General features: G+C 49.5%; 2 protein-coding genes across 6 annotated transcripts in view; one reads left to right on the top strand and one right to left on the bottom strand.

Moving 5' to 3' along the window:
- Positions 1 to 341: 341 nt before the first annotated feature.
- The window catches only part of PI4KA (phosphatidylinositol 4-kinase alpha), a 124,506-nt gene continuing 100,516 nt past the window's right edge, over positions 342 to 24,331 (bottom strand). For 2 of the 5 annotated variants that reach the window (XM_063085692.1, XM_063085694.1), the window contains 21 exons: positions 21,852 to 21,959; positions 21,065 to 21,192; positions 19,763 to 19,882; positions 19,503 to 19,582; positions 19,057 to 19,250; positions 17,850 to 17,940; positions 17,311 to 17,478; positions 16,388 to 16,441; positions 11,429 to 11,549; positions 9,491 to 9,620; positions 8,304 to 8,374; positions 6,751 to 6,823; positions 6,593 to 6,663; positions 5,417 to 5,526; positions 4,917 to 5,021; positions 4,710 to 4,835; positions 4,254 to 4,374; positions 3,593 to 3,752; positions 2,788 to 2,877; positions 2,119 to 2,202; positions 342 to 823 (listed from right to left, as the gene is read on the bottom strand). In XM_063085692.1, coding sequence (XP_062941762.1) covers positions 772 to 823; positions 2,119 to 2,202; positions 2,788 to 2,877; positions 3,593 to 3,752; positions 4,254 to 4,374; positions 4,710 to 4,835; positions 4,917 to 5,021; positions 5,417 to 5,526; positions 6,593 to 6,663; positions 6,751 to 6,823; positions 8,304 to 8,374; positions 9,491 to 9,620; positions 11,429 to 11,549; positions 16,388 to 16,441; positions 17,311 to 17,478; positions 17,850 to 17,940; positions 19,057 to 19,250; positions 19,503 to 19,582; positions 19,763 to 19,882; positions 21,065 to 21,192; positions 21,852 to 21,959 — 2,257 coding nt within the window. In that variant the 3' untranslated portion in view covers positions 342 to 771. Of the gene's footprint in view, positions 824 to 2,118; positions 2,203 to 2,787; positions 2,878 to 3,592; positions 3,753 to 4,253; positions 4,375 to 4,709; positions 4,836 to 4,916; positions 5,022 to 5,050; positions 5,315 to 5,416; positions 5,527 to 6,592; positions 6,664 to 6,750; positions 6,824 to 8,303; positions 8,375 to 9,490; positions 9,621 to 11,428; positions 11,550 to 16,387; positions 16,442 to 17,310; positions 17,479 to 17,849; positions 17,941 to 19,056; positions 19,251 to 19,502; positions 19,583 to 19,762; positions 19,883 to 21,064; positions 21,193 to 21,851; positions 21,960 to 24,331 lie in introns of those variants that run through there. The other 3 variants (XM_063085693.1, XM_063085695.1, XM_063085696.1) reach the window with 3 other exon arrangements.
- LOC134371064 (prefoldin subunit 4) lies at positions 23,327 to 23,797 on the top strand. Its single transcript, XM_063088057.1, has one exon. It carries the CDS (start codon positions 23,332 to 23,334, stop codon positions 23,734 to 23,736), a length of 405 nt encoding a protein of 134 aa, XP_062944127.1. The 5' UTR covers positions 23,327 to 23,331; the 3' UTR covers positions 23,737 to 23,797.

Below are 24,331 nucleotides of genomic sequence, written 5' to 3'. Positions count from 1 at the left end.
AATTGTCCAGCACGGAAAAGACCAGGGCAGAGGCAGGACACTGAAGACAGACATAGGCGGAACAGGCCAGGTGGTCTCCATGGCAGCCCTCAGGGAGATGACTTTGGAGCAGGCAGTTAGGAAAAATAGTGTTATTTTTGGTATATCTGTGTTGTGGCGAGTTTGTGTGTGTGAAGCTCAAGTCTGTTAAGCCATCACCTGGGCCCTGGCCCTGAGAGGGTCTTGTGAGGCCATGCGGGGAGCCCAGGCAACACTCCTACAGCAGCCCCTGGGCTGTGTCTGCACTTAGGACCTGACACTAAATCTGACAGTCAAGTTCCAACACAGCACTTTTTTGGGTTTTTATTTTGTCCACGTTGGTTGAATCTTAGGTAGAATAGGTTTTTTTTTTTTTAATACACAAGAAAATACGTCATGTACCTATGAAATAAGACAGGTAGGGAATGTGTCCAGTGCAAACAAAGGAGTCACACCTGTGCAGAGACAGCACCACCAGATGATTGTCATCTCAGTCTCTATGGCATCACCAAGGCCATGCCAACATGTGCCCCAGCTAAGGAGGAATCGGCTGCTGGGCTCTGAGGGCTGCTGTTCTTTTCCTGTAAGAACAACTGCACTGGATGAAATGGCGGCTGCCAGCAGTTCACCTGCTCTGACCGCAGGGTGGGAACTTCTTGTGGGGCGAGGGGGTGGGCGGAGGTGGTCATGCAGCTCCATGATTGTGGGGGTCCCCACACATGGCAGAAGGTGTGGGGCCTTGGAGGCCCCTCCTCAGTAGGGGATGTCGTTCTGATAGTACTGGATCATGTCGTAGGTCCGGCTCCTGGAAGATAGAGGGGAGAGATTGAAGGGCGCCTGAGAAGAGATCCCCGGTCTGAGTCCTTCACCCCTGGGGGCCTCACCCTGTCCAAAGAGGTGCACTGTGGAGTCCTGCCCAGTTCCCTGAAGGTGCCAGTGTCCTGGGATGTGCCTTTCCGCACCCTCAATGGACCCCCAAAATGGGCCCAGGGGGATAGACCCTCCTCAGCCAAATGCCTTACATCTGTAGGAGCCACCACTCTGCCAGATGCCCCTGTTGCCCCTTGGCCTGTCATACCCAGACACTTGGAAGGGGTCTGTACACTCCTCCCTATCCCCACTCCCTCCTTGTTCTCAGCACCTCAGGAGAGACCTTCCTCATCCTGCCCCCAAACTTCTCCCTGCAACTGACTCAGAGATGTTTTGGGGCAGTTCTCCACCTAAGCGTTACCACATCTGCCCTGAGCTACCTGCCATTTCTCTGCTCCCTCATCAGCAAAAGCACGTGGCACTCCTTTGGCCCGTCCTCCAGGCCACACAGCCAGCCAGTGCCCACTCGGCCCTTTCTTTCTTGCACCGCACTTGTTAGGTCACCAAACCTCTTGGGGTTCTCTGTCTTCCTCTCAGGCTCATCCAGGAGTTTCCCATGCAGGTGCCCCCACCGCTGGCCCCCTCCTCCTGGTCTGGGTGTGGAGTGTCCCCCTGAGGCCTCACCCAGCCCCATGTCTACAGGTTCCCTCCCCTCCTCCACCTGCTGGCATTGCCTGCCTTCCACTGTTCAGGCCAACACCTCAGAGCCACCTGACTCACTGCAGGCGAGCCCCACAGCTGGGATTCTGCTTTCAGAACCTGAACTCAGCCTCCTCATGCCCCTCCAGCCATCCCCTCACCTATCACAGCTGTCCCCTACCTGCCCCTTCAGTCACTGCCCACACAGCAACCTGAGAAGGGTGCAGGGAAGGAACGGCGGGTCTGAATGGAATGAACCCAAGGCCGTCCCCGCCTCACTTCCTGCCCCTTGGGGCCCTGTGCACCCGCCTCCCTTGGCCTCCCGAGCCCTACCCCTGGGCGGCACAGTTTCTAGTGTTCAGGTCTCTGCCAGGTGTTCCCCTCAGCATGCACTGGCCCCTCGAAACCAGTACCCCATTGCTCCTCCAGAGTTCCTTTCACAGCTCAAATGGCTGAGAGTGACCAGGGGTCTCCATGTGAGGAGTGGCTCAGGAACAACAACATCCTCATTGCCTGGTCCAGCCATGTGCCCAGTGACTACCGGGGCAGGATGGGTGGATCCAAGAGAGGAGGGCCAGTGGGGCGACTCGCCTGTTGCTGAGGAAGCAGCTCTGGATGACCTTCATGATGAAATTCGCAGCCTCTCGCTCTGTCATGTTTGGGCTAAACCTGTGCCTGGGGAAAGACCGAGGCAGGGCTGCTGCTGGCTTAGCATCGCCCCTCCTAGCCCATGGATGTGTGCGAGGCTGCCCCTCCCTGGTGGGCTAGTGGTCTTGACTGTGGACTGGACTTAAGCAGTTGTAAGAATCTGCTCAGCTAAGGGCCACACCCTGGAAATGTACCCTCTGGTGTGCATGTGTCAGGAGATAGGGTCAGAGCTGTTAGGGCCAAGCCTGGCCTACTGTGGGCCCTGTCCCCTTCCCAGCATCTCCCCAGCCTGAGTGGCCCCATGGCTAAGGGAGAACTACACATTGGGGAGATAATTGCTGCAGCCTGGGGGCTCAGGGCCCAGAGGCAGGGACTGGTGCAGCTTCCTTGAGGAACTAAAGGGTCCCTGGTATGTCCTTGCTGTGTCTGGCAGAAGCTGGGGCATTTTACAAATATGATCTGGTGACTACCTCACTCAGGGACTCTGCTCTGGGGTTCCAAGGAAATGATAATGACAGTAACAATTATACAAAAGGTTCCTAATCTTGAGTACAGCCTCAGCTAATGGGTGACTGTCCCCCAAATGGCCTGAGTGTCTGCCAAGAAACCTACTTCAAGAGCTTGATTGTCTGGCCGCGGAAACAGGGCAGGCCCGTGTCCAACATGAGAGTGACCAGAGAGACAACTGCATCCATGTAGGGCCTGGGGAGAGATGCAGGGAGGTAGACAGAGGCCAGCCTGAGGCTCAGGCTCCCACCTCCCTGGTGCACCTTCCGTGTGTAGCCCCTGCACGGCCCAGGCTGGGCTGCTCACACACACCCCTGGATGGGCTGAGCAGTCCCTTCCTGAGCTGTCCTACCCTGGTCCCTCCCACATGAGGCCTCCAGCTGTGGTTTCTGCATCCAGCTGGGGATGGATGCAGAAAAAGACACCCTGACCCTCCTTTTCCTGCAGGGAAGTCGGTACCAACCCATGTTGGAGTCTGGATGTCACCCCATCCTTCTGCATGGCCTTGGCCAAGTGACACTCTATGTGAAACCAGGACAATGCCAATCTCCAGCGTGCAGTCTGGGGGTGGCAGGTGGCAGCTCTAGTGAAAGGGTGGGGAGGATGCCCAGAAGTGGGAGCTCAAGGCTGAGGGGTGTTGGCAGGATGAGGTCAAACCTGGGAGACTGTAGAACGTGATAGGACTTGGCTGCCCAGAGTGAGAGGGAGTTGTTGGCACAGGTGGGCAGAGAGAAGCGACCAGAAGGTGGCTGCCCGCACCTTCCTCTCTCTCTGACCCTCATTCCCTTCATCCTAAAGGGAGCCTAAGAATGCTCCCATGGGCCCTTCGTGCCTGGCCTTGCTGGCTGAGTGGCCCCAGGTGTGGAAGTGGCCTCCCCCCCGTGCCGCCGTCCCTTCTCACACGGCTCACCGCACGGCCAGGTAGCCGCGGACGCACATCTCCATAAACCACTTGAAGGGTGTGGCCTCCATCTTGCCCCCCATGATCATCACCATCTCATCAGTCAGCTTGATGTCTGGTTCCCAGCCAAGGTTACCACCCGGCGAGCTTTCAAACATGAAGCCAAAGTCTGCAAAATCCCCAAAAGCCATCTGTGACTGGGTCAGGTTTTAGGGTGGGTGGGGATAGGTGGCCTGTTTCAAGGAGTTAAAAAAGGACTTAGAGACACCAGCATCCACCACACCCCACGGGCAGCTATAGGCCATGTTTTCTTGGGGACAGGAGGCAAGCTGCATGCAGAGGAAGAAAACAGGAGAGGTGGAGTCAGCTCAAGCAGAGCAAGGCTGAGACTGAGCATGGATGAGACCAGCTCTGCATGGCTTCAGCTTCTGACCCAGAGCACTGGCTCTCACTCCCACCCCAGCTTCTGGGGCCCAGGTGTCCTCTGCAGCAGGACAGCCTGGTAGCCAACAGCTCAGACTCAGAGATGGACACAAACGCCCACCCTGACCTCCTGGCTGGGTGGCCCCTGGGCATGCCTCCTGCCCTCTGTGGGGTGGGAACTCTTATGCTCCCCTGGGCTCTGAGGGGTGAAAGGAGAGGAAAAGGGTGGCACTGTGGCCCAGCTGACCGATGTGGATGATGTGGCCCTTCTTGTCTAGCATGATGTTGCCGTTGTGCCTGTCCTTAATCTGCAGCAGGAACAGCAGGAGGCTGTAGGCGGCCATGCTTCGGATGAAGTTGTAGCGTGCCTGTGTGGAGAGTGTGGCTCATAATGCGGTGCTCCCCCAGCTCTGTGCCCCACCTTGGAGGCAGCCAGCCAGACCTGGACAGCCGGAGTGAAAGGGGCTGCATCTGGGGGTGCAGGGACAGTAGGCCCTTCCTTCCAACCCAGGATTGGCTTTCTTTTGGGGAGTCCAGCTCTAGGTTCCTTTGACTTTCAAGGAAGGTTACAGGTGACCTGATTTTATCCCCAAGTGAAGGCAGACTCTGAGGAGCAGGAAAGGGAGGAGGCAGCAGCTGACCAACAGGGCGGCAAGGTGGGAAGGAGAGGCTAACAACCAGGCAGGGGCCACCCTGGGGCTACCTGCTGGAAGGCCAGGGTCGACTCGTCCCCATACTGGCGTGTGAAGTAGTCATACATGCCAAAGTCTGTCTGGCGGCCCAGCTGGTCTCGAGAGGTGCAGTCAGGGATGCACTCGATCACCCCGCACTGGGGAGGAAGAGCGAGTTCTGAGGCGGCCTGTGGTAGGCACTACAGGTACCTCACCAGGCTCCTGCGTGGGGAACTTACCCCAGGAGCGGTGGCCACCACGCGGTAGGGAAAAACAAAGAGGTCCAGGCCGACCAGCTGGAAGATGTTCTTGAAGAGGTCGATAATCTGCAGCGCCAGCATGTCCTGAGACCGAGGAGGCACAGGATGCAGGTGGCCCGGCCTCCTTGCTCCCCCCACCCATGCAGCCCCCGTGGCCCTCCTGCCTCATGCAGGGCAGAAGCCCAGTGGCCAGCGAGGAGCGAGGGTGAGAGGCTGTGGCCTTAGCGTCCTCCTGGGGCCACACTGCCTGGCAGGGTGTAGGTGACGCCTGACCCCTCTGGGCAGTTCCCTCTGGCGGGGCCTTGGAAGTATAGTGGGAGGAGGCTGGACAGAAAGACCACTGGGTTTTGCAGAAGCATGAATTTACTCCACGGCACCTGAGCCAAATGGGTAGAAGCAAAGATTCGTGTCTGTGCACGGGAGGTTCCACTGTTTGGTGTGGCTGGAGCCTTGGAGTGAGGCGGGCCTGACCCCATTACCTGCCGGCAGTCGTCTCCCACTTTGAAGATGGCCGCCTGCCAGGAGACCTTCTGGCCTTCCGCTTCCTGTGTGCCGCACTCGTCCTCAGAATCTGAGCGGCACCGCAGACCTGTGTGCAGGTGAAGGGGCCACCTGTTAGCCCGAGGGCAGTGAGAAGCCCTCTGAGAGTGCCAGGGGCGAGCCCCACTCACATGCCTGGAAGGAACCCCAGGGATCATCTCTGCAGAGCCCCATGGAGGTGAACAAGCAGCCCAGCAGGGCCCAAGAAACATGGGTCAGCAGGTGGAATCACTGGCCAGGGTCTTTTCCTAAGAACATTTAAGCTTATATGGAACTAAAAACAGAGCCCCATTTTCATGTGAAGTGAGGACCCAGGTGTGTCCAGGGTCATGTTGGACACTGTGAGCTGGGGGATGGCGGAGTGTGTCTGCACACTGGGGTGCCTGGGTGGGCTTGGGGGCCAGAGTGTAGGCAAGGCCATGGAAAGCATGTCCCTGCACTGGCCAACAGCCCCTCTGCAGAGCTGGCCACACCCCCTGTATTAGATTGAATGTCCCCCCAAAACCTCAGAATGTAATCTTATTTGGAAATTGGGTCTTTGAAGATGTAATCAAGGTAAGATGAAGTCATACTGGGTTAGCATGGGCCCTAATCCAATGACTAGTCTTTATAAGAAGAGAGAAATTTAAACACAGACACACAGGGGAGAGAAGACCATGTGAAGATGGAGCCAGAGACTGGAGCAATGCAGCTGCAAGTCAATAAGCACCATGGATTGCTGCCAACACCAGAAGTTAGGCAGAGGCCAGGAAGGATTCTGCCCCAGCGCCTTCAGAGGGAGCATGGCCCTGCCGACATCTTTTGGCCTACCAGGACTGTTAGAGAATGCACTTCTGTTGTTTAAGCCACCCAGTCTATGGTTATTTGCACAGCAGCCCCAGGCCACTCAGCCTCCAGAAGGGGCCTCCTAGACAGATCTCCAGGGTAGGCACATCTGTCACTGCACACAAGCTCCATGCCATAGCCAAATGAGGGTTCAGACTGAGAGAGAGCAAATGGATGGATATACATCATCTTTTTATGGTGAGCTGGTAATTAGCTAAATTACCAAAGAAACTGGTATTAGCAAGGAAGAGCCATTTAGATCCCAAACTAAATCAGAATTCTTCACTGACCTTCTTTTTCAAGTTCGCTAACTCCACATCGTTTCACCTTAAATTTGGCCAGATATGGGGCTTTTGCGGCACTGAAAAACAACAGAAAGTGGCACATGTGACACAGCAAATAAAGCTCCTGTATGAGGAAGCTGCAAGAGACAGTGGGCTGCTCTCACCTCTGCATTGGCGTCCCGGACTTGTAGTCGATGTCCAGCACGATGGCCTCAGGGTTGCTGGGCAGGTAGCAACCTGCGCAGGGACAGAGGTGAGTGTCAGGGGGTGTGTGACCAGCGGGAAGACCACACCAGTTTCCACAAAGATTCTATGTGTAGATTAGCTCTCTCTTGCTCAGCCCATTCTTGTCATGTGATACCCTGGCCGCCCCGGGGCTCTGTAGATTTCTCACTAAGAAGGCCCTCACCAGATGTGTTCCCTGGACTTTGGACATCCCAGCCCCCCAAAATGTAAGAAATAAATTTCATCCTTTTATACATTACCCAGTTTAAGGTATTCTGTTATAAGCAACAGAAATGGACTAATACACTCCCTGAGCCCCAGCAAGGTGGGAGAGGGAGAGCCTCCTGACCAGGGGACCTGGTCTCCTGGGGAACAAAGATGGGCCTGGCTGTGGTGCCGAATGGTTGCTCCACCAGGGGAGGGAAGGGGCGCACCATCTCCTCCTCCCTCTCACCTGTTCTTACGTCACCAGCTCCAAGGCTGTCTCACACAGATACCACCTCTGTTCTCTTCTGCTCTAGTGCCCTGGCTGGCTTCTCAGGGCCTCTGGGGTAAGACTCGCCACATGGTCTGGAGCCAGGGGCCAGGGGCTCATGTGCATTGCTGTGTAGTACAATGATTTCCATCTCTTTCCCCCACCTCCCTGGAAGCTCTGGCATTCCCCATGAGGGGAAACAGAGGCCCTGTGTGGATGTCAGGCCTTCCCTGAGAAGCTAAGCTGTCGTCTGAGCTGAACACAAGTAGGAAGAAGTGTTTAAAACCGAGGCCCCATCTACGCCATACCACCCAGAACGCTCTTGATCTCATCTAATCTTGGAAGCTAAGCAGGGCTGGACCTGGTTAGCACGAGGATGGGAGACCACCTGGTACTACTGGGTGCTTTGGGCCTTAAAAACAAAAACTGAGGCCCCACGCCAGGAATCCATGGCCAATACCAGCCAGTGTGAACGTCTGCACAGGCCGGCCAGGGTTTTGAAAAACAAGTTTGCACCAACATTTTAAAAATGGATCGTTGCACAGTAAAATCTGGGTTTTCATCTTTTCTTGAAAAAGCACAGGTTTAAGCACACTGGGCTGGGCTTCTTGAATAGCAACAACCAATAGGCACCAAGGAGCAGCTTCCTATTCAGGGGGCACAGGTGCCCTGGTCTGATGGTCTCAGGACACCTGGGCCATCCTGCCCACCCCCACTGCCTTGTCTGTGTGATTGGTGCTGCTCCTGTTACCCTGGGGTTGAGGAACCCTCTTCTAGGATAACAGCTGTGGAAGACAGTGTCTTGACTTTCAGAAAAACAGTGGGCAGCAAGAAAGACCACAAGTATCCACCGCCGAGCAGCTCCAACTCACTAGGGGCAGATTCTGGAGAGGGACTGGGGTCCTGGGGTGTTGGATGCCGATGCCTGAGCGGGCGGGCCAGCCACTGTCTCCACACCCACCCTGCCCGCCCGCAGGAAGAGGCCGTCCCGTCGGCCTCGTGAGGCTGCCTGCTTACCGGGCTGCACTTTCACTTCAGACAGAGCCGACAGGCAAGCCTTCTTCCTCTCATCACCTTTAGGGTAGGGCCTGAGAAATAAGACAGAAATGCTTTGCTTTGTCTCCTGTACTAACTGGCCCTGGGGGGGGACAGTCCAGGGCCCCCTCCTATCTGGGCTACCCTCTCTTCTCAGTTCTAGCTATTCCTGCAGGGCCCGCCACGCCTAGTTCCTCCAGGAGACTACTTGCTGGGACCTCTGCCTTATATTCCTCATCAAGAAGCCTGGACAACCCTTGGGGAAAAAGGTGGAGCTGTTTTCTGGCTGTCTCTGCCCCTCACCCATGTGGGTTGTGGGTGTTTGCTGTCAGAGGCATTTGGAGGCACAGCTGGCTGGCTATGGGCTCAGATAGTTCTGGGCTCAAATGCTGACTTTGTTATTTACTTGCTGAGTTACTTTGGGCAGGACCCTTAGACTTCCTGCCTTAGGATGAGGACAAGAGGGGTTAAACTGGAGACATGTGACTATCACGTAAGGAAATGCCACCTCCCCCACCCCTTTATTTTTGTGGGCTAGAAGCTGCCAGTATCACTGCTTTACTCAGTGCCTGGCCCAGGAAAGGGCCTCAAGAGACATGGTACAGGCTACAGAGTGACCAAGGTCTGAGTAGCCTGAGCACTGGAGTCAGCCCAGGGAGTGAGGCACCCAATGCTGTCCTGCCTGGGCTCGCCCCCGGGCATGAGGGCATCTACAACTCCATGATCCTGTTCCATACAAATGGGCAATGCCACCAATGTCCAAGGATGGCATCAGACCCGCCTGAATGGAGGGCCCAGGAAAACAATGATGGTGGCTGCAAAGGAAGTCTGGTTTTTCCAACACCATTAGGATTTTTCAGAGCTTGGAGGGAGAAGAGTGGCCTCAAACTGTGGGACAGTGTATGGAATGAAACTAAGATGTGTTCTCTGAAACTGCTGTGGCTGTGCATTTTGCCCTATTTTTGAGAGCCTTGAATCCCCCGACCAGTACTCCCCCCACCCAGCTGTTCGTCAGAACTAGCAGCAGGCCCAGCAGCAGAGCTGGAGTCTCTCCTTCACTTGCGGTGGGTCCGAGGGGCAGACAGTTTTAATCTTCCCAGGCTATTCTGATGAGCTGCAGGGACTGGAAGGCGATATCCCAGAGATGGTTTCAAAGTGCTGCCACTTACTTGATGATGGCTGACACATTGGTGATCTTGTTAAAGAAATCAAATTCCCGCTGGTAGAAATCCTTGGCTGGGCCCGACAAGGAGCCTGTGATCTCCTCTACTAACTGCTCCAGGAGGTCACCGATGTCAGCTGATGAGGAAACAAAGCAGCTGAGTCCCTGAGGCTGCTGCAGAGGCCCCTAAAGAAACCCGCGGTGTTTCCTGGCGCCCAGGTTGGCGGTGCTCGGAGTGCGCTCTGCAGACTTAGTGTGAGACCACACCACGTCGTCTTTGCCCCTTCACTGTGTTGACACTGGCCATGTCGGTGCCTGACCAGAGCTCAGGGCAGGGGCCCAAGGGCACCAGTGGTCATGGACTTCTCACTGCTATGCACTAGCAGTGAGAAAAAACCAGTGTCACTTAAGAATGTCTCTCCTCAAACGATAACAATTATTAATTTTATTAAACACTACCCCGAATATGTGTCTTAATATTGTGTGTGATGAAATGGATGTGTGTGACATGTCCCTGTCACATCTGAAGCACCTGGTGTCCTGAGAAGCACCTGGTGTTTGTCTGACTTTTGAACTGAACTAACCTCTTTTTCCATGGAATTTTATTTTTACTTGAAAGGATGACTGACAGACTGAATAGTTATTCATTTTATTTATTTATTTATTTATTTATTTGAATACAGTTATTCAGACTTTGATATATGACAGATGTTTTCTTAAAAATTAACAAAAAAATGAACCTGCCACTTAAAGGAGAACTAAAAATTTTTTTTGGAAAACTTGCATCTGCTACTGTGAGCTCAATAGCTTCTGGATGCTTAAAACCCTTTCTAATAAGATTGGTGGGGTGTTAACAAATGTGATTTTTCAATGCTGTATAATGAAATGTGTCAATATGTGGAAGATCTGCATAACTCGCTGACCTATATTTTGTAAACAACCCCTGCTTGCTATCACAAAAGCCTCCATTGGTACAAGTGCAAGGTAGACCAGTAGACTTGAATGCAACAGGGCACGAGAAATTCACTGACAATGTTTCAGATGCCATATTGCAATTAACCTTTAAGAAAGTACCACTTATTGACTTTGGTGTACTATCAATGAAGAATATCCTCAATGACCTAAAAGACTACCAAGATACCCTCCTTTTCCAATTATATGTCTGTGCAAGCCAAATTTCTCACATTTACTTCAACCTAAACAACATACTGGAAGAGATACACAGAAGCAGAAAGAGAATGAGAATCCAGCTGTCTTCTACTAAGCCAGACAAAGAAAAGATTTGTAAAAATGTAAAGTAATGCCACTCTTCTTGCTTATTTTTGAGTTTTTTTGAAAGTTATTTTTCATAAAATGATGTTATTTATGTTAACATGTAGTAAATGAGCTTACCTTTCAGAAATTTCTCCATTTTAATTTCTAATCCTGGTTAACATTGATAGCTGATGCCCACATAAACCAAAACTCGGAGGTTCTCAATACATATTTTTTGTTTTTCACGGCTGGCCTGCATGGGGATCCAAACCCTAGACCTTTATGTTACCAACACCTTGCTCTAACCAAGTGAGCTAACTGGCCAGCCCTCAATAGGTTTTAAGAGTATGAAGGGCCCTGAGGCGACCCCTGAGCTGGCTGGCCCATCCTCACAGTGTCCCAGGCCACGTCAAGCAGGAGGGAAGCAGCTCCCCAGCAGGAGGCACTCACACGCTCTCGCTCAAGTGGCAACCAGAGGGTGGGTGAGCAAAGGTGTATGCAGGAGGGGTCCTGCTCCCACTGCACGTTAAAAGGTGAGAAGTGCCTTGTCAAAGGGTGGGAAGGAGAAAGGTCTATGGGTGGGGGCAGCACAGACCATGGAGGGCACTGGAGGTGGCGGAAGCCTCCGGGCAGCTGCTGAAGGTGTTAAAGACTAGGAGGGAGGCCAGAGGGAAGATAACATAATACTCACAGTCTTTCTGGTGTCCCTCTTCATCTAGATAGATGTTAGTTTTCATGTTCCAGATAAACTGGTGTGCCAGAAGCTGGGATTTGGATGCTGCCCACAGAATATACTCCCGCACGTAGCCCATCTGTAGGAGAGCAAGGTCCCAATCAGTCCAGGCTTGGAGTCCCTTCTCCACCAAGAAAGATTCTTTCTAACCCAGTGCAGAAGCTAACTCCCACGCTTGGCACACCCAGCAAGAGTGAAGCCAACTGGTTTCCAACCCTGTGGCTGAGCTAATCGGTGGTAAGTCTAGCCCAAGGGCTAGGACACGTTCCAGTTGGGTGTGTGGTCTGCAATACAGGTTTATGTCAGCATTTGTCTCCTCTATTTCTTCTCCCTGGCTTTAAGAACCATGACTCTCAAACCAATTTCTACTCTTGTCAAATACGAGAAACAAGTAGAGTGTGTACTAAAAACTCATTTGTAAGCTGGTTGTTCAGAACAACGTTTCAAAGTGGTGGACAGGTCCAGAAAACTCTATTTAATGAAGAGCTACTGCCTTCATGAGTCGACACAGCTATGGTCACCATCCTAAGGCCCTCTCTTCCTTTTCCTTCTGGGTCATTTTCCACTACTCATATGAGTAACTCCACTTTTGATTACCATGTCCTATGTTCTAGGTTCAAAAAAGGTGGGCTGGTATTTCTGGGAAGACTCCTGGAGAAGTCTCTCCTCCCCTGCAGTGGTTTGTGGCCACCCATCTGGTAAAGTATTCCATGGACAGATGTTCTCAATTGGGATTCTCCATTCTCACTCAGCAAATGAACCTAAAGACAAACTATGAATACTCAATCTGTAGTGCTTTTAAATATATTTGCTTTATAATTCTGTAAACATCGACAGAATTCCAAAGTCAAAACTACTAAACATGGTACATACCTGCCACTTCCATCTTGTTCTCTCCCTCCCTGGACATTTTTATTAGTTCTTGGTTTATTCTTCCTTTTTAAAAAATATATAAGCAAATATGCATATACATTTGTATCCCCACAAGCTTAGACGTAAAAAACAATTCCCTAAAAATGGAAAGAAACCAGTGAAGCTAGCTGAGTCCTGAACTGGTATAAGCACAAAGAGAAGAATCATTTCAGGTGACTTTAGCATAGAGTGATCTGCTTTGACAAAGATGCCAAGAATACATATTGGGAAAAAGACAATCTCTTCAATAAATGGTTCTAGGAAAACTGGGTATCCACATGCAGAAGAATGAGACTAGTCCCGTACCTCTACCCATATACAAAAATAAACTCCAAATGGATTAAAGATTTAAATGTAAAGCCATGTTCAGATCCCCATATTGGCCAGCCAACCAGCTAAATAAATAAACAAATAAACACACAAATAAATAAATAAATAAATGTAAAACCTGAAACTATGAAACTACTAGAAGAAAACATAGGGGAAATGATTCACGACATGGGTCTGGGCGAGGATTTTTAAAATAAGACTTCAAATACACAAGCAATAAAAGCAAAAATAGACTAGTGGAATCACATCAAAATAAAAAGCTTTTGCACCTTGAAGGAAACTGTTAACAGAGTGAAGAGACAACCTACAGAATGGGAGAAGATATCTGCAAACTCTATATCTGAGAAGGGATTAATATCAAGAATATATAAGGAACTTCAACAACAGCCAAAAAAAAAAAAAAAAAAAAAATCCACTTGAGAAATGGGCAAAGGATTTTAATAGACACTTCTCAAAAGAAGACATACAAATGGCCAACAACATAGAAAAAATGCTCAACATCTCTAATCATCAGGGAAATGAAAATCAAAACAATGGGATACCACCCCACTCCAGTTAGAATGACGTATTATCAGAAAGACAAAAGAAAAGAAGTGTTGGTGAGGATGTGGAGAAGAGGGAAAACCTGCACACCGTCAGAGGGAGCGTAAACTAGTACACTCGTTATTGGAAAACAGTATGGAGGTTCCTCAAAAATTAAAACTAGAACTACCATTTGATCCAGCAATCTTACGACAGGGTATATACCCAAAGGAAATGAAGTCAGTATGTCAAAGAGATATCTGCACTCCCATTTTTATTGCAGCACAAATTGCAATAGCCAAGATATGGAACCAACCTAACTGTCCAACAACAGATGAATGGATTAGAAAAACATGGTATATATATATACAGTGGAATATTATTCAGCCATAAAAGGAATAAAATCCTGTCATTTGCAGCAACATGGATGGACTTGGAAGACAATGTGTTTGAAGTAAGCCAGGCACAGAGAGACAAATACCACATGACCTCACTTACATGTGAAATCTAAGAAAAAAAGTTGATACTATAGAGGCAGATAATAGAACAGTGGTTACCAGACACTGGGGAGGGGGTTGGAGAGGGAGGGAAAATAGGGAGGGCTGGCCAACAGGTACAAAATTACAATTAGACAGGAGGAATAAGTTCTGATATTCTATTGCACAGTAGGGTGACTGTAGTTAACAATTAAGTTTTGTATATTACAATGGCTACAGGAGAGGCTTTTGAATGTTTTTGCCACTAAGAAATGATAAATGCATGGTGACAGATACATTAATTATCCTGATATGATTATTATACAATCTATATATGTTTCAAAATATCAGACTGTACCCCATAAGTATGCACAATTACAATGTGTAAGTTAAAATTAAAAAAAAAAAGAAAAAGAAAAGGAGTGATCTGATTGATGTCCCTAATGGAGAATATGCCAATGACGAAAAGGCAAAAAATTCTAAGCCAGTTTTCAGTAATTATATTGTTAGTAACAATATTGGTATTGTTATTTTGAAACTATTAAATATATAGTACAATAAAGCAAAAAAGTAATATGTTAATGTTGTTAGCAACCAATATTTTTAGTGTTAAAATATTCAAACGCAAAACAAAATGAGTGAATAACCTCAGAATCCTACATTTGAATTGGATATATCAGTATAATGTCATGATGTATTTTTTCTTGAAAAAGTTTTAAGCTCTACTACTGAAAGGCCTAGAAACAATGACCAACTCAATGGCAATGAACATTCTTAGCATTCAATTAGGGTGTCTCAATACCATTTCCCACTAAAATGAACCAGAGTTTTTTTGAAACTTGGTTGATTCCAGGTCTGAGGTGAAAAGAACAAGAGCCTAGAATATTTGGTCATTCTGGAAAGGAAGGAGGCTCTCGAAGACTAAAGATCGAAGAATAGAGTAGATAATGTGAGAGGGTTCTCAGCAGTTGGAAAGCTGGGCATCAAAAAGAATAAAACTTAGAGGACTGATACACATCAAATGTGTCCAAACCCATGAGTTTATAACGATATTTGGGAAAAAGATAAAAGAAAAACTCATTGGTCACCTTTGGATAATGCTAAGGAATTGTCATTATTTTGAAAATAAAGGAACAAAGGAAAATAAATAAGGAATTAAAAAAAAAAGCAGCTTATATAAAATACAGGCCAAATAAAAGAAACTGCAGCCTACCAGCCCCTCCCCATGCTAGATGCAGCCCCCTCTATGCCTCCGCATGTAACTGTGGCTCCCTAAGTCTCCAAGTGCTAAACGCAGACCACTGAACATACAGGCTGGGAAGGGGGGTTATTCTCTGGGGGCCGCCAGAGAGAATTCACGTGGAGACACTGGGTGCTGGCTCCTGCTCCTTCCTCCCCTGGATCAGACCCTTCTGCTATGTTCACATGGAAGCAGAGAACAGAGCAGTAAAGGGAGGACAACATTTGGAGGGGAGATGGAGGGGAAAGGAAAAAGGGGTTGCTGGAGAGAAGGTGCCTCACGACAGTTTCATGTGTGCTAGACCAGTGCTGAGGCCTCAGCTTGACAAATATGGCTCCACATGGTATAAAAATCACTGCTCAGCGTTGGAGGGAGTTTGGCAGCTACCTAGTTAGGACAGTGAATGGTTCCACAGGACTCGGTCTTTCAAGAGCAGCTGGCTACTGTTCTAGAAGCACTTTGGTCTACGGACCCTAGATGGAGCATCACACCAATCTACAGGGAAGAAGCCAGCCCCCAGGACACCCAGCCACAGCGATCACAGCCCCTGTGGCTAAAGGAAACAGCAACAGGCAGGTGGTGGGGCTGCCCCAAGGCATAAGCAGTGTGGGCTCCTAGTGTGGTCATTCCCATGGGTGTTTTCTGTGCCAGGCCCTGTGCTAATAAGCATTTTATGTACACATTACATTGTCGTGGGCTGAATAGTGTCTCTCCCTCCCCAAATTCATATGTTGAAGCCCTAACTCCCAGTACCTCAGAATGTTACTGTATTTGGAGGTAGGGTCTTTTAAGAGGTATTAAGGTAAAATGAGGTTATGAGGATAGGTCCTAATCCAATATGACTGGTCCTTATAAGAAGAGGAATTTAGGACACAGACATACACAGAGGAAGACCATGTCCATCTATAAGCCAAGGAGAGAGGCTTCAGAAGAAACCAAGCCTGCTGACACTTTGATCTCTGACTTCTGTTCTCCAGAACTGTGAGAGTGAATTTCTGTTGCGTCAGCCATCCAGTCTGTGGTACTTTGCTATGGCAGTCCCAGCAGAGTAATGCATATGTTACCTCCTCTAACCCTCCTCACCACTTCCCATTGAAGAAACGAGGGAGCTGGATTCCGGGAGTTTAGCTGACCTGCTGAGACCCCCATCCAATGAGTGAGGAACCCAGGCCAGGCTTCCTACCCTGGCTGGCAACTCATACTGCAGAGCAGACTTGGGCCTCAGGTTGAGAGAGTGGGTGAGCGGAGCCTCCCTGCGCAGGGCACTGGTGACTAAGGGACAACCATGGGGGGTGGGGAGGAGTGAGAGAAGTGCAGGGACAGCAGTCATGGCTGGGTAGCTTTGTTTCTGAGGGAGGACCTGTGGAGAGGGCTGGAGACAGGCTGGGGACCAGGTTGGGCATGAGGCTCGGATGGCACATATTGGCACAGCCTTACCTTGTCATACCTGAGGGCCTGCACAATCTGGGGGATGTAGAACAGGATGGCATCCTGCGGAAGAGGAGAATCGACCATGACCTCCAAGGCTAGAACAACCAACACAGACCCATGCCCCAGGGCCCCACCCAATGCCAACCCTGGGCACTGGGACCTGCCCATGGGACGCTGTCCTCGTTGAGCACCACAGTGGGACTGAGAACTAGGGAAGGCCCAAGGGAAGGCTCAGAGGATAGCAAGGAAAAGTAAAAGAAGCAAGGCTCCCTCGCCTGCCAGGAGAGGGAGGAGCCTCTTGTGTTCCTTACGGGAGAGTCTGCCTCAGGAAATGGGCTGCAGCTTACAGCAGACTCCGTGATGCTGGAGCTGCAGTGAGGCAGATTCTAGAACATTCTACAGGCCCTCCCCCAACCATCATCATGGCTGTCATGTAGGGTCTCCAGGCTCCCCATAAGAGTAGCTGTTGGGTTAAAAAAGCACAGACGCACTGTCTGGGGAGTTAGCTAACCAGTGGCCTGAAGCTGACCGACGTGCCACCTCTAAAACCAAACTCAGGTAAACTTTCTTTTTGTTTTTTGGGGAGGTATTTTTTGGTGGCTGGCTGGTACAGGGACTGAACCCTGGACCTTGGTGCAATCAGCACCATGCTCTAACCAACTGAGCTAACTGGCCAGCCCTGTTTTTTAACTCAAACACCAAATTAAAGTTAAAAAACAAATGTAAGTATAAACACATCTGAATTAGAACTAAATCCATCTTCTACAACTACCTGAACAAAAGCAGGGAGTGAAGACAAGTTCTCAGATGGACCACTATTTAACTAGGCTACCTCCCAGCTGACGATGAAGTCTTGCCTTTCATTTCTCCACTTAACCACTCCCGGACAGTCCTACCCGAGACCGGCTTAGGCAGGGCCCTGGGCTCACCGGGGGGAAGGAACGCAGAACTTTCACCCCGTACTGGGCCGTGAGAGGGTGCGGTGGATACATGCTGGAGAAGTAGGAGAGGCCTGTGGGCGGGTCCGTGGGTGCCCAGCACAGCACGTGGCTGAGCTCTGGTGCGTCAGCATCAATGGTATGCCAGGTGACGAGGAACTGGGGAGAAAGCAGGGAGTCGGTGTGGCTCAGCAGTCCCCGGGGCCCCTCTGGAAATACCCAGCTCATGGCCACACCACAAGGATGGCCACAAAGTGATGCTTATAAGGCATTTATAACAATGTGGAAAATGCTTCTGACACATTACATAAAACAGCATAATTGCAGATAGGTTGAAGTGTATTAATTTTTTTTAATCATAAATATAATAAATGTTACTTACTACTAGTGAAAAACACAGGAAGTTAAAAAAATCATTCATAGCTCACCAGGTCACTGTTTTTGTCTAGTTTCTAGTTTCCAGGCATTTATGGATGCAGTTCTGTTTTGGTGCAGTTCAAACTCAGGCCCTGGCACCTGGGCTACACTACCTTGATAGCTTCAGGGATGTCACTAACAGCTCCTGGGTCCAATCGAACCAGACGGGTCACTTCGTTCCCGATGGCTTCTGTGTTCTTAAACCTATGGTGCACAGAGGATGTGGGTGGGGCAGTCTCACCATCAGATAAGCACCTCCCTCAGTCATGGAATGTGGGGAGCTGGAGAGCAACGCTGAGCTGGAGGCACTCAGGTCAATATCATGTGATAGCTAAATGTTCTACGCTACCAATATATCGATGGTCTGAAAGCAAGTGTTTAAAAAAAAAAAACAGCATTATGATTGGCTATGAGGAAATTCCCAACTTTCTCAAATAGGAATTATCCTATACTTACTGTTCAAAGTCCTCCTTTTTACTGTCCTTGCCTTTAGAACACCCCCACCTTTTATTCTTTTTCTGTACTGTACTCCCCACACCCTGGTCCTCCACGGAATCAACGTCTTAGTCCCCAGACCTTGGGCCATGATGCACCTCACCCACCGGGTGAGAAGGCAGGTGTAGTTTTAGAGTGTTACTCCCCCAGGCTAATTCAAGACAGGCTTTCCATCAATACCGTGTTCTGAAACAAAGCAGAACTAGTTTGGTCCTGCTCCAGAAGATCAAGTTTGGGCTCACAGTGAAGAAAGGTCTGACCCTGGACACATTCACAGGGGGCTGCAAGACAGGCTGGTGGGATTGCTAAATGGGGGGCCTCTGCCATCCTTCTCAGCTACCATCAGTCTAAGAGTTTGGTCCCTTTCAGAGTTGTCAAGGGAGAGTTCACAGGACACTGGGCTGGTGGGCACAGTGCATGTCTCCTCAGGGTAGCCTGCTGCTGAAAGTAATATCCAGGGACAAACCCAAACCCTCCCGAGCCTGTTTCTGCAGCCCACCTCCCTTGCGTGATAGCCTCTACATGCTTCTTATCCTCAATGAATTAGATCGTAGACCTGAATTCACCCTGATGCTACCTCCACGGGCTCCAGGGTGCTGCAGCACTCAGGTAGGAGTCTGACAAGATCGTGAGGGTCACTGTGTAAACAGCCTAGAAAGATTAAGTGACTGTCTTGTGGCTGGAGGACTGGTCTGCTAGATCACTTCCCAACTGTCCCTGGTAGGGGCCACGTCATGCTCCTTAGCACTCACGACCCAGACAGGAAATGCTCTGCATTGGACCTTTGGCAAGGCCCTTGTCAGGCAGGGGTGACCAGGGGCCCACCTAGCTGGTAGCTGCACAGCCAGGTAAGGAGAGATGCTCCAGGCGAGGTTCACGTTGTCCTTCCACTGCTTCTCACTCAGGCTGATATACTTGGACCTCCAGTTGGCCACACTGTTCTCTCCGGCCTGGTCCAGTTCTAGCTCCGGGGCTGATAGTGGGTTGTACCACGTGATGAGACGTTCAATCTCAGTGGCCTGACAAGACCAGACACAATGCCTGATACATCTTTTTTTTTTTTTTTTAAAAAAAAGATGATCGGTAAGGGGACCTTAACCCTTGACTTGGTGTTGTCACCACCATGCTCTCCCAAGTGAGCCAACCAGCCATCCCTATATGGGATCCAAACCCATGGCCTTGGTGTTATCAGCACTGCACTCTCCCTTGTCACCCCCATACTGGTGCTGTGTCAACAGGTGACAGGCAGTGGCTGTGCCTGTGGGCCTTACCAGCAGGGACAGCAGCAGCGTCCTGCGCTTCATGTAGTACTTGTGCAGCTGGGAACCCCGGTTGGTTTTCTTAGACATGCCTAGGGAGGAATAACAAAAGCACAAGTGTAGTTCTTGGAGGTCACCTGCCTGCCCTGAGTTTCTAGAACCCAGAGGAAGCTGTCTTTCAATGCTCTGTTCTACCATCTGAGCAAATGTCCATCAGGCTGCCAGGATGGTGCCTCGGATATAATGGATATAGACAGAAACCTCCCACCGACCTGACTTCTTGGAGATGGTCGACATGCCACTGGACAGGGGGTAGGTGTTGATCCAGCCTTGTGTGGCTTGTTGCCGAGAGCCAACAGTTATGTCCAGGTTGCTCCGAGTGTCTTGGTTATCTGAGGGCAAACACATTGTCGATTCTACAATGAGGGGCTCACAAAAAGGCATCACAAAAAGTAAACTGAGTTTTCACCAGAGATAAGGCAATCAGTGGTAGAACAGGCACTTTCTGGAGCCCGGGAATTGATGGAGAAGGTCTCTGTGAAATAGATGCTCTCAGACAGTGAGTTTTCCAAATACCTGGGAAGTTCTTTATTTTAACCATTCTAGATGGAATGCTTTCTAAAATTTATTATATTCCTCCTAGCCTTTAAAATAGAATAAAACAAATATTATCATTTATCTTGATAGATTATGGCAGTTATCTGATCATCTGCATTGTATTTTCCTTTATACAGTGATAACTTGAGGGCCTGTGGAGGCAGATTATAGGGGCTGTTTCCCCTGTGCTAAGTGGAGCCAGAAAGGTGACTTACAAAAATCACTGTGTCTGCCTTTAATTTTCCTTTCCTTTTCCCACTAGTCAGGTTGTCAGCGTGGGTCTGCCTATAGAAACCCCTCTCCTCATCTCTCAGCTGTGCTGTGTAATCAACTACGTGCTCAGAGAAACGCGAACGTGGCTTCCTTGTGGAGGTTTGCTCTTGCTTACGCCTCAGCGTTTTCCTCGGGTGCTCCCTCTCCTTGGAAGGCTTTTTGTCCCTGTCCACCCTGCTAGCTGCTATCCATCCTTTCAAACTCAGCTCAGATGTCTTTTCTTCTAGAAAACCATCTCTGACTCCCTAACTCTAGCTGGATCAATTGTCTGTACTCAAGGGGTGCTCCCACAGTCCCCTCATTGAAATGACCTGTCGATATGACTGTATCCTACTGAATGAAAATGGACCGTGCCTTACTCATCTTGGTCCACCAGCCTTAGCCCAATACTGGCTTGTTAGCCTCTCAGTGGGCATCTGTGAATGGAGCCAGAGCTGGAGCTGGTGTGGGAAAAGTGAGGCTCAGTGGTGTCTGCTCAGAAGCGTGCTGTGCTTGGTCACGCTCCTCAGCGCAGGAGCAGCAGCAGCCAGGCAGGTGCTGGGCCTCCAACGACAGACCCACCAACTGTGTGGCATGGCCAGGCAAGGGCTCAGCTGGGCCCTGACTGCTCTTCTACCCCTGCCCCTTCAGGGCTGTCCACATGGAGCCCATTCTGCCCTCCTTACTGCCCCATGAGCAGACACACTGCTGCAGGCGATGCTTACCTGGAGGAACAAGCTGGCTGGCAGTCAGGTACTTCTTATCTGAGAACATGGCAGTCCAGAATTTAATCATTATGCTTATGTCTTCACGCAGCCTCTTTTCTCCTTGAGTCGGGAACTTTGGGGGACAACTTCAGACAAACAACCACAAGAGAACAAGAGTTGAGTGACTGGCGTCAGGGGCTAGAAGCCAGTCACATAAAGCGGTGGGAAGTTACATAAAAGGTCTCTTAATGACACGAGGTTAGCCCAGAGCTAGTCATCCCGTGGCAAAGTAGGATGATTTTAGAGCCCTCTCATGCCCACTTCTTCCACTATTCTCAGCGACTTCTACAGCTTTTGGCTGGATGGTGTGCTGTGGCAGATCATGACAACTGAGCTGTCTACATATAACAACAAAGCCTACATTTGCAAAGCCCCTGGCAGTAGGTATTTGCAATCCTTTGTGTGATAACCATTCACATGAACAGGAAAGTTAAATGGCATTCACTTAATCTCTTAAATCAATGTAACTGAGGGAAAATTTGTGTACATCTGGTTGGGAGGCTAGCACTAAGTACATATATGTGAACATACGTGCACATACATGCACACACATAGGGACACGTGGCACAGGGCTGAGGATATTCAAATCTAGTGGCCCCAGGGCTGTTGAACAAGGAGTGGGAGAGCATAAACCAGGCAAACTGTGTCCTCCTGTGAGTGACTTCCTGGTGGTCTGGGAAAACAGGGCACTGGGTGGGGCTGACTGTCCCGGGACCCCACACACAGCACACCTTGGGGGGAGTACCTGAAGTAATCAAAAGCGGTCGAGTAGATCTTCTCTCGAAGCACGTTGCGGATGGTTGCGTTTGGAACCACGTCAGCATGCAGGAGGGACAGCCCCAGGGTCAGCAATCTGAGGGAGAGGCCCCAAGGGCGAGTTAGAGCAGGAACCCAGGCCTAGGGCTGCACCTGTGAGTGGCTTTGTCTCCTGTGCAAAGCCTGTGGCCCTTGAGCTCAGGGAACATCTTGGATGGCAGAGCCTGGAGGGGGACCAGGTGATTACTGGTCACAGATTTCTTTTACCGAAAAGGTCTCAGGAAATTTTTTTCTTTTTTAAAAGATGACTGGTAAGGGGATCTTAACCCTTGACTTGGTGTTGTCAGCACCGTGCTCTCCCAAGTGAGCCACGGGCTGGCCCCTAGGAAATAGTTTTTTTTAACTTGTAATTTTATTAGGAGAAAAGTGAATAATTTGTGTGTTAAGCTGCCTGGGCCACAAACTTTGTTCTCATAAACTATCTGTAGACTACTCCCTGAGGTACAGTCACCTGTATATGAAATGAAGGTAGTACATTTAACTCAAGTTAAAAAAAAAAAAAAAAAAAAAAAGAAATTTACCAAGCACCTGGTTTTAGCCAGGCCTGGCCCTGAGCAAGGTGGTGAGAGGTACTGCTCCTGCCCTTATGGAGCTTAGAATGGGGGTGGGGGAGACATCAGTAGTCCCAGTGGTAGGTGAGAGACAGAGACACAGACACCTATAGAGCAAAACGCCACTGTCAATCTCACAAAAGAGAGGTCCAGTTCCGACGGGGGCTTGGCCAGAAGTATAGACCCTAGTTGTTGAGAGGTCTGGAAAGGTCTGGCAGTGAGATGTGCCCTAAGGAGGAGCAGCTTTTACTTTGGTAGAAACAGGGCAATCAGGGTCCAGGAGTAAGTGGCTGTAGGAGACAAGGATGGGGTGTTGGAGTTTTGAGGGGCACAATGGTCAGGCTGGGCTTGGGCTAGCGCAGGAGGAGGGGCAGAGCATAAGGAGGCTACGCCACAGAGGGCCTTCCACTCCAGCTAGAGGCACAGTACCACCCTGCACCTGAGCCACAGGGAGGGCCTGTAGCAGGGGAAAGGGCCACAGTTGGGCAGCTGGCTGGTTCTAGTGAGAGTAGCCAGGAAGAACCAAGGCTGTAGATGTGGATGAAAGCAACAGAGGCCAGACATGTTGTGGGGAGAACCAAAAGTATCCATGTCTGGCTACGTATGAGGTCGGAGGATGGGGAGGGAGGGCAAGAGGTAGGCAGGCTGTGCACCGGGTCATGCCTCTTTATGCATTTAGGAGGCCTGCCAACCCTCAACATCAGAGCTGCTTGCCTGCATAAACAGGGAGCCAAGAGGGCAGGCTTGCCCATCTCTATGGCAATTGCAGGCTGTTGTGACAGTCCAGTGAGGATTTTTCTTTAGTCATTCATTCAGCGTGCATTTTATAAAAATATAGGTCCATAGTCCAGTCCCAAGATGGCGGCCACCATGAAGAAGGCGGCTGCGGAAGATGTCAACGTTACTTTCGAAGATCAACAAAAGATAAACAAATTTGCACGGAATACAAGTAGAATCACAGAGCTAAAGGAAGAAATAGAAGTAAAAAAGAAACAACTCCAAAATTTAGAAGATGCTTGTGATGACATCATGCTTGCAGATGACGATTGCCTAATGATACCTTATCAAATTGGGGATGTTTTCATTAGCCATTCTCAGGAGGAAACACAAGAAATGTTAGAAGAAGCAAAGAAAAATTTGCAAGAAGAAATTGACGCCTTAGAATCCAGAGTGGAATCCATTCAGCGGGTGTTAGCAGATTTGAAAGTTCAGTTATATGCAAAATTTGGGAGCAACATAAACCTTGAAGCTGATGAAAGTTAAACATTTTATAATACTTTTTTAATTTGTTTAATAAACTTTTGAATATTGTTTAAAATGATAATTTCCCTCCTTCAAATGACATGGAAAGAAAAACTTTCTTTTTTAAAAAATTTTCATTTATTTAATGGAAACTTGCCTATTTTCACATGTCTTGCTTATTTATTTCATATTTTTAAAAAAAGACAGTATTCATCTATGTATTTTGCATAATGATTATATCAAGTCTAGGGGCTTTATGTCATGTTATTAAAATCAGTTAAGCAATAAAAAAAAAAAATATATATATATATATATAGGTCCATAACAGGTCAGAAATTAAGAAAACAGAGAACTGGATCTTTCCTGCAGCTGGTGTGAGAAGCATGGCCCCAGTGGGTGGCAGTGGGCAATGGGGACACAGGTTTGGAGCTCAGGGGAAGGGGCAGACAGAGGAGGCAGTAGAAGTGAAGGCCTCCACTGTGCCTGGGTTGGTGATGGGGATCGGGTGCCGCAGGTTCCAAGAAGGGCTGGACTAAAGGAGCTGGGGGTAGGGGACACAATAATCAGCCCAGAACAAGTTCACCTCAGTACAATTAGGAAGGATGTTTCCAAAAAG

Source organism: Cynocephalus volans, chromosome 2 (genome assembly GCF_027409185.1).
Source record: "Cynocephalus volans isolate mCynVol1 chromosome 2, mCynVol1.pri, whole genome shotgun sequence".
Taxonomy (NCBI): domain Eukaryota; kingdom Metazoa; phylum Chordata; class Mammalia; order Dermoptera; family Cynocephalidae; genus Cynocephalus; species Cynocephalus volans.
Note: the sequence above shows the minus strand (reverse complement) of the source record. Positions and strands in the feature narration are given on the sequence as shown.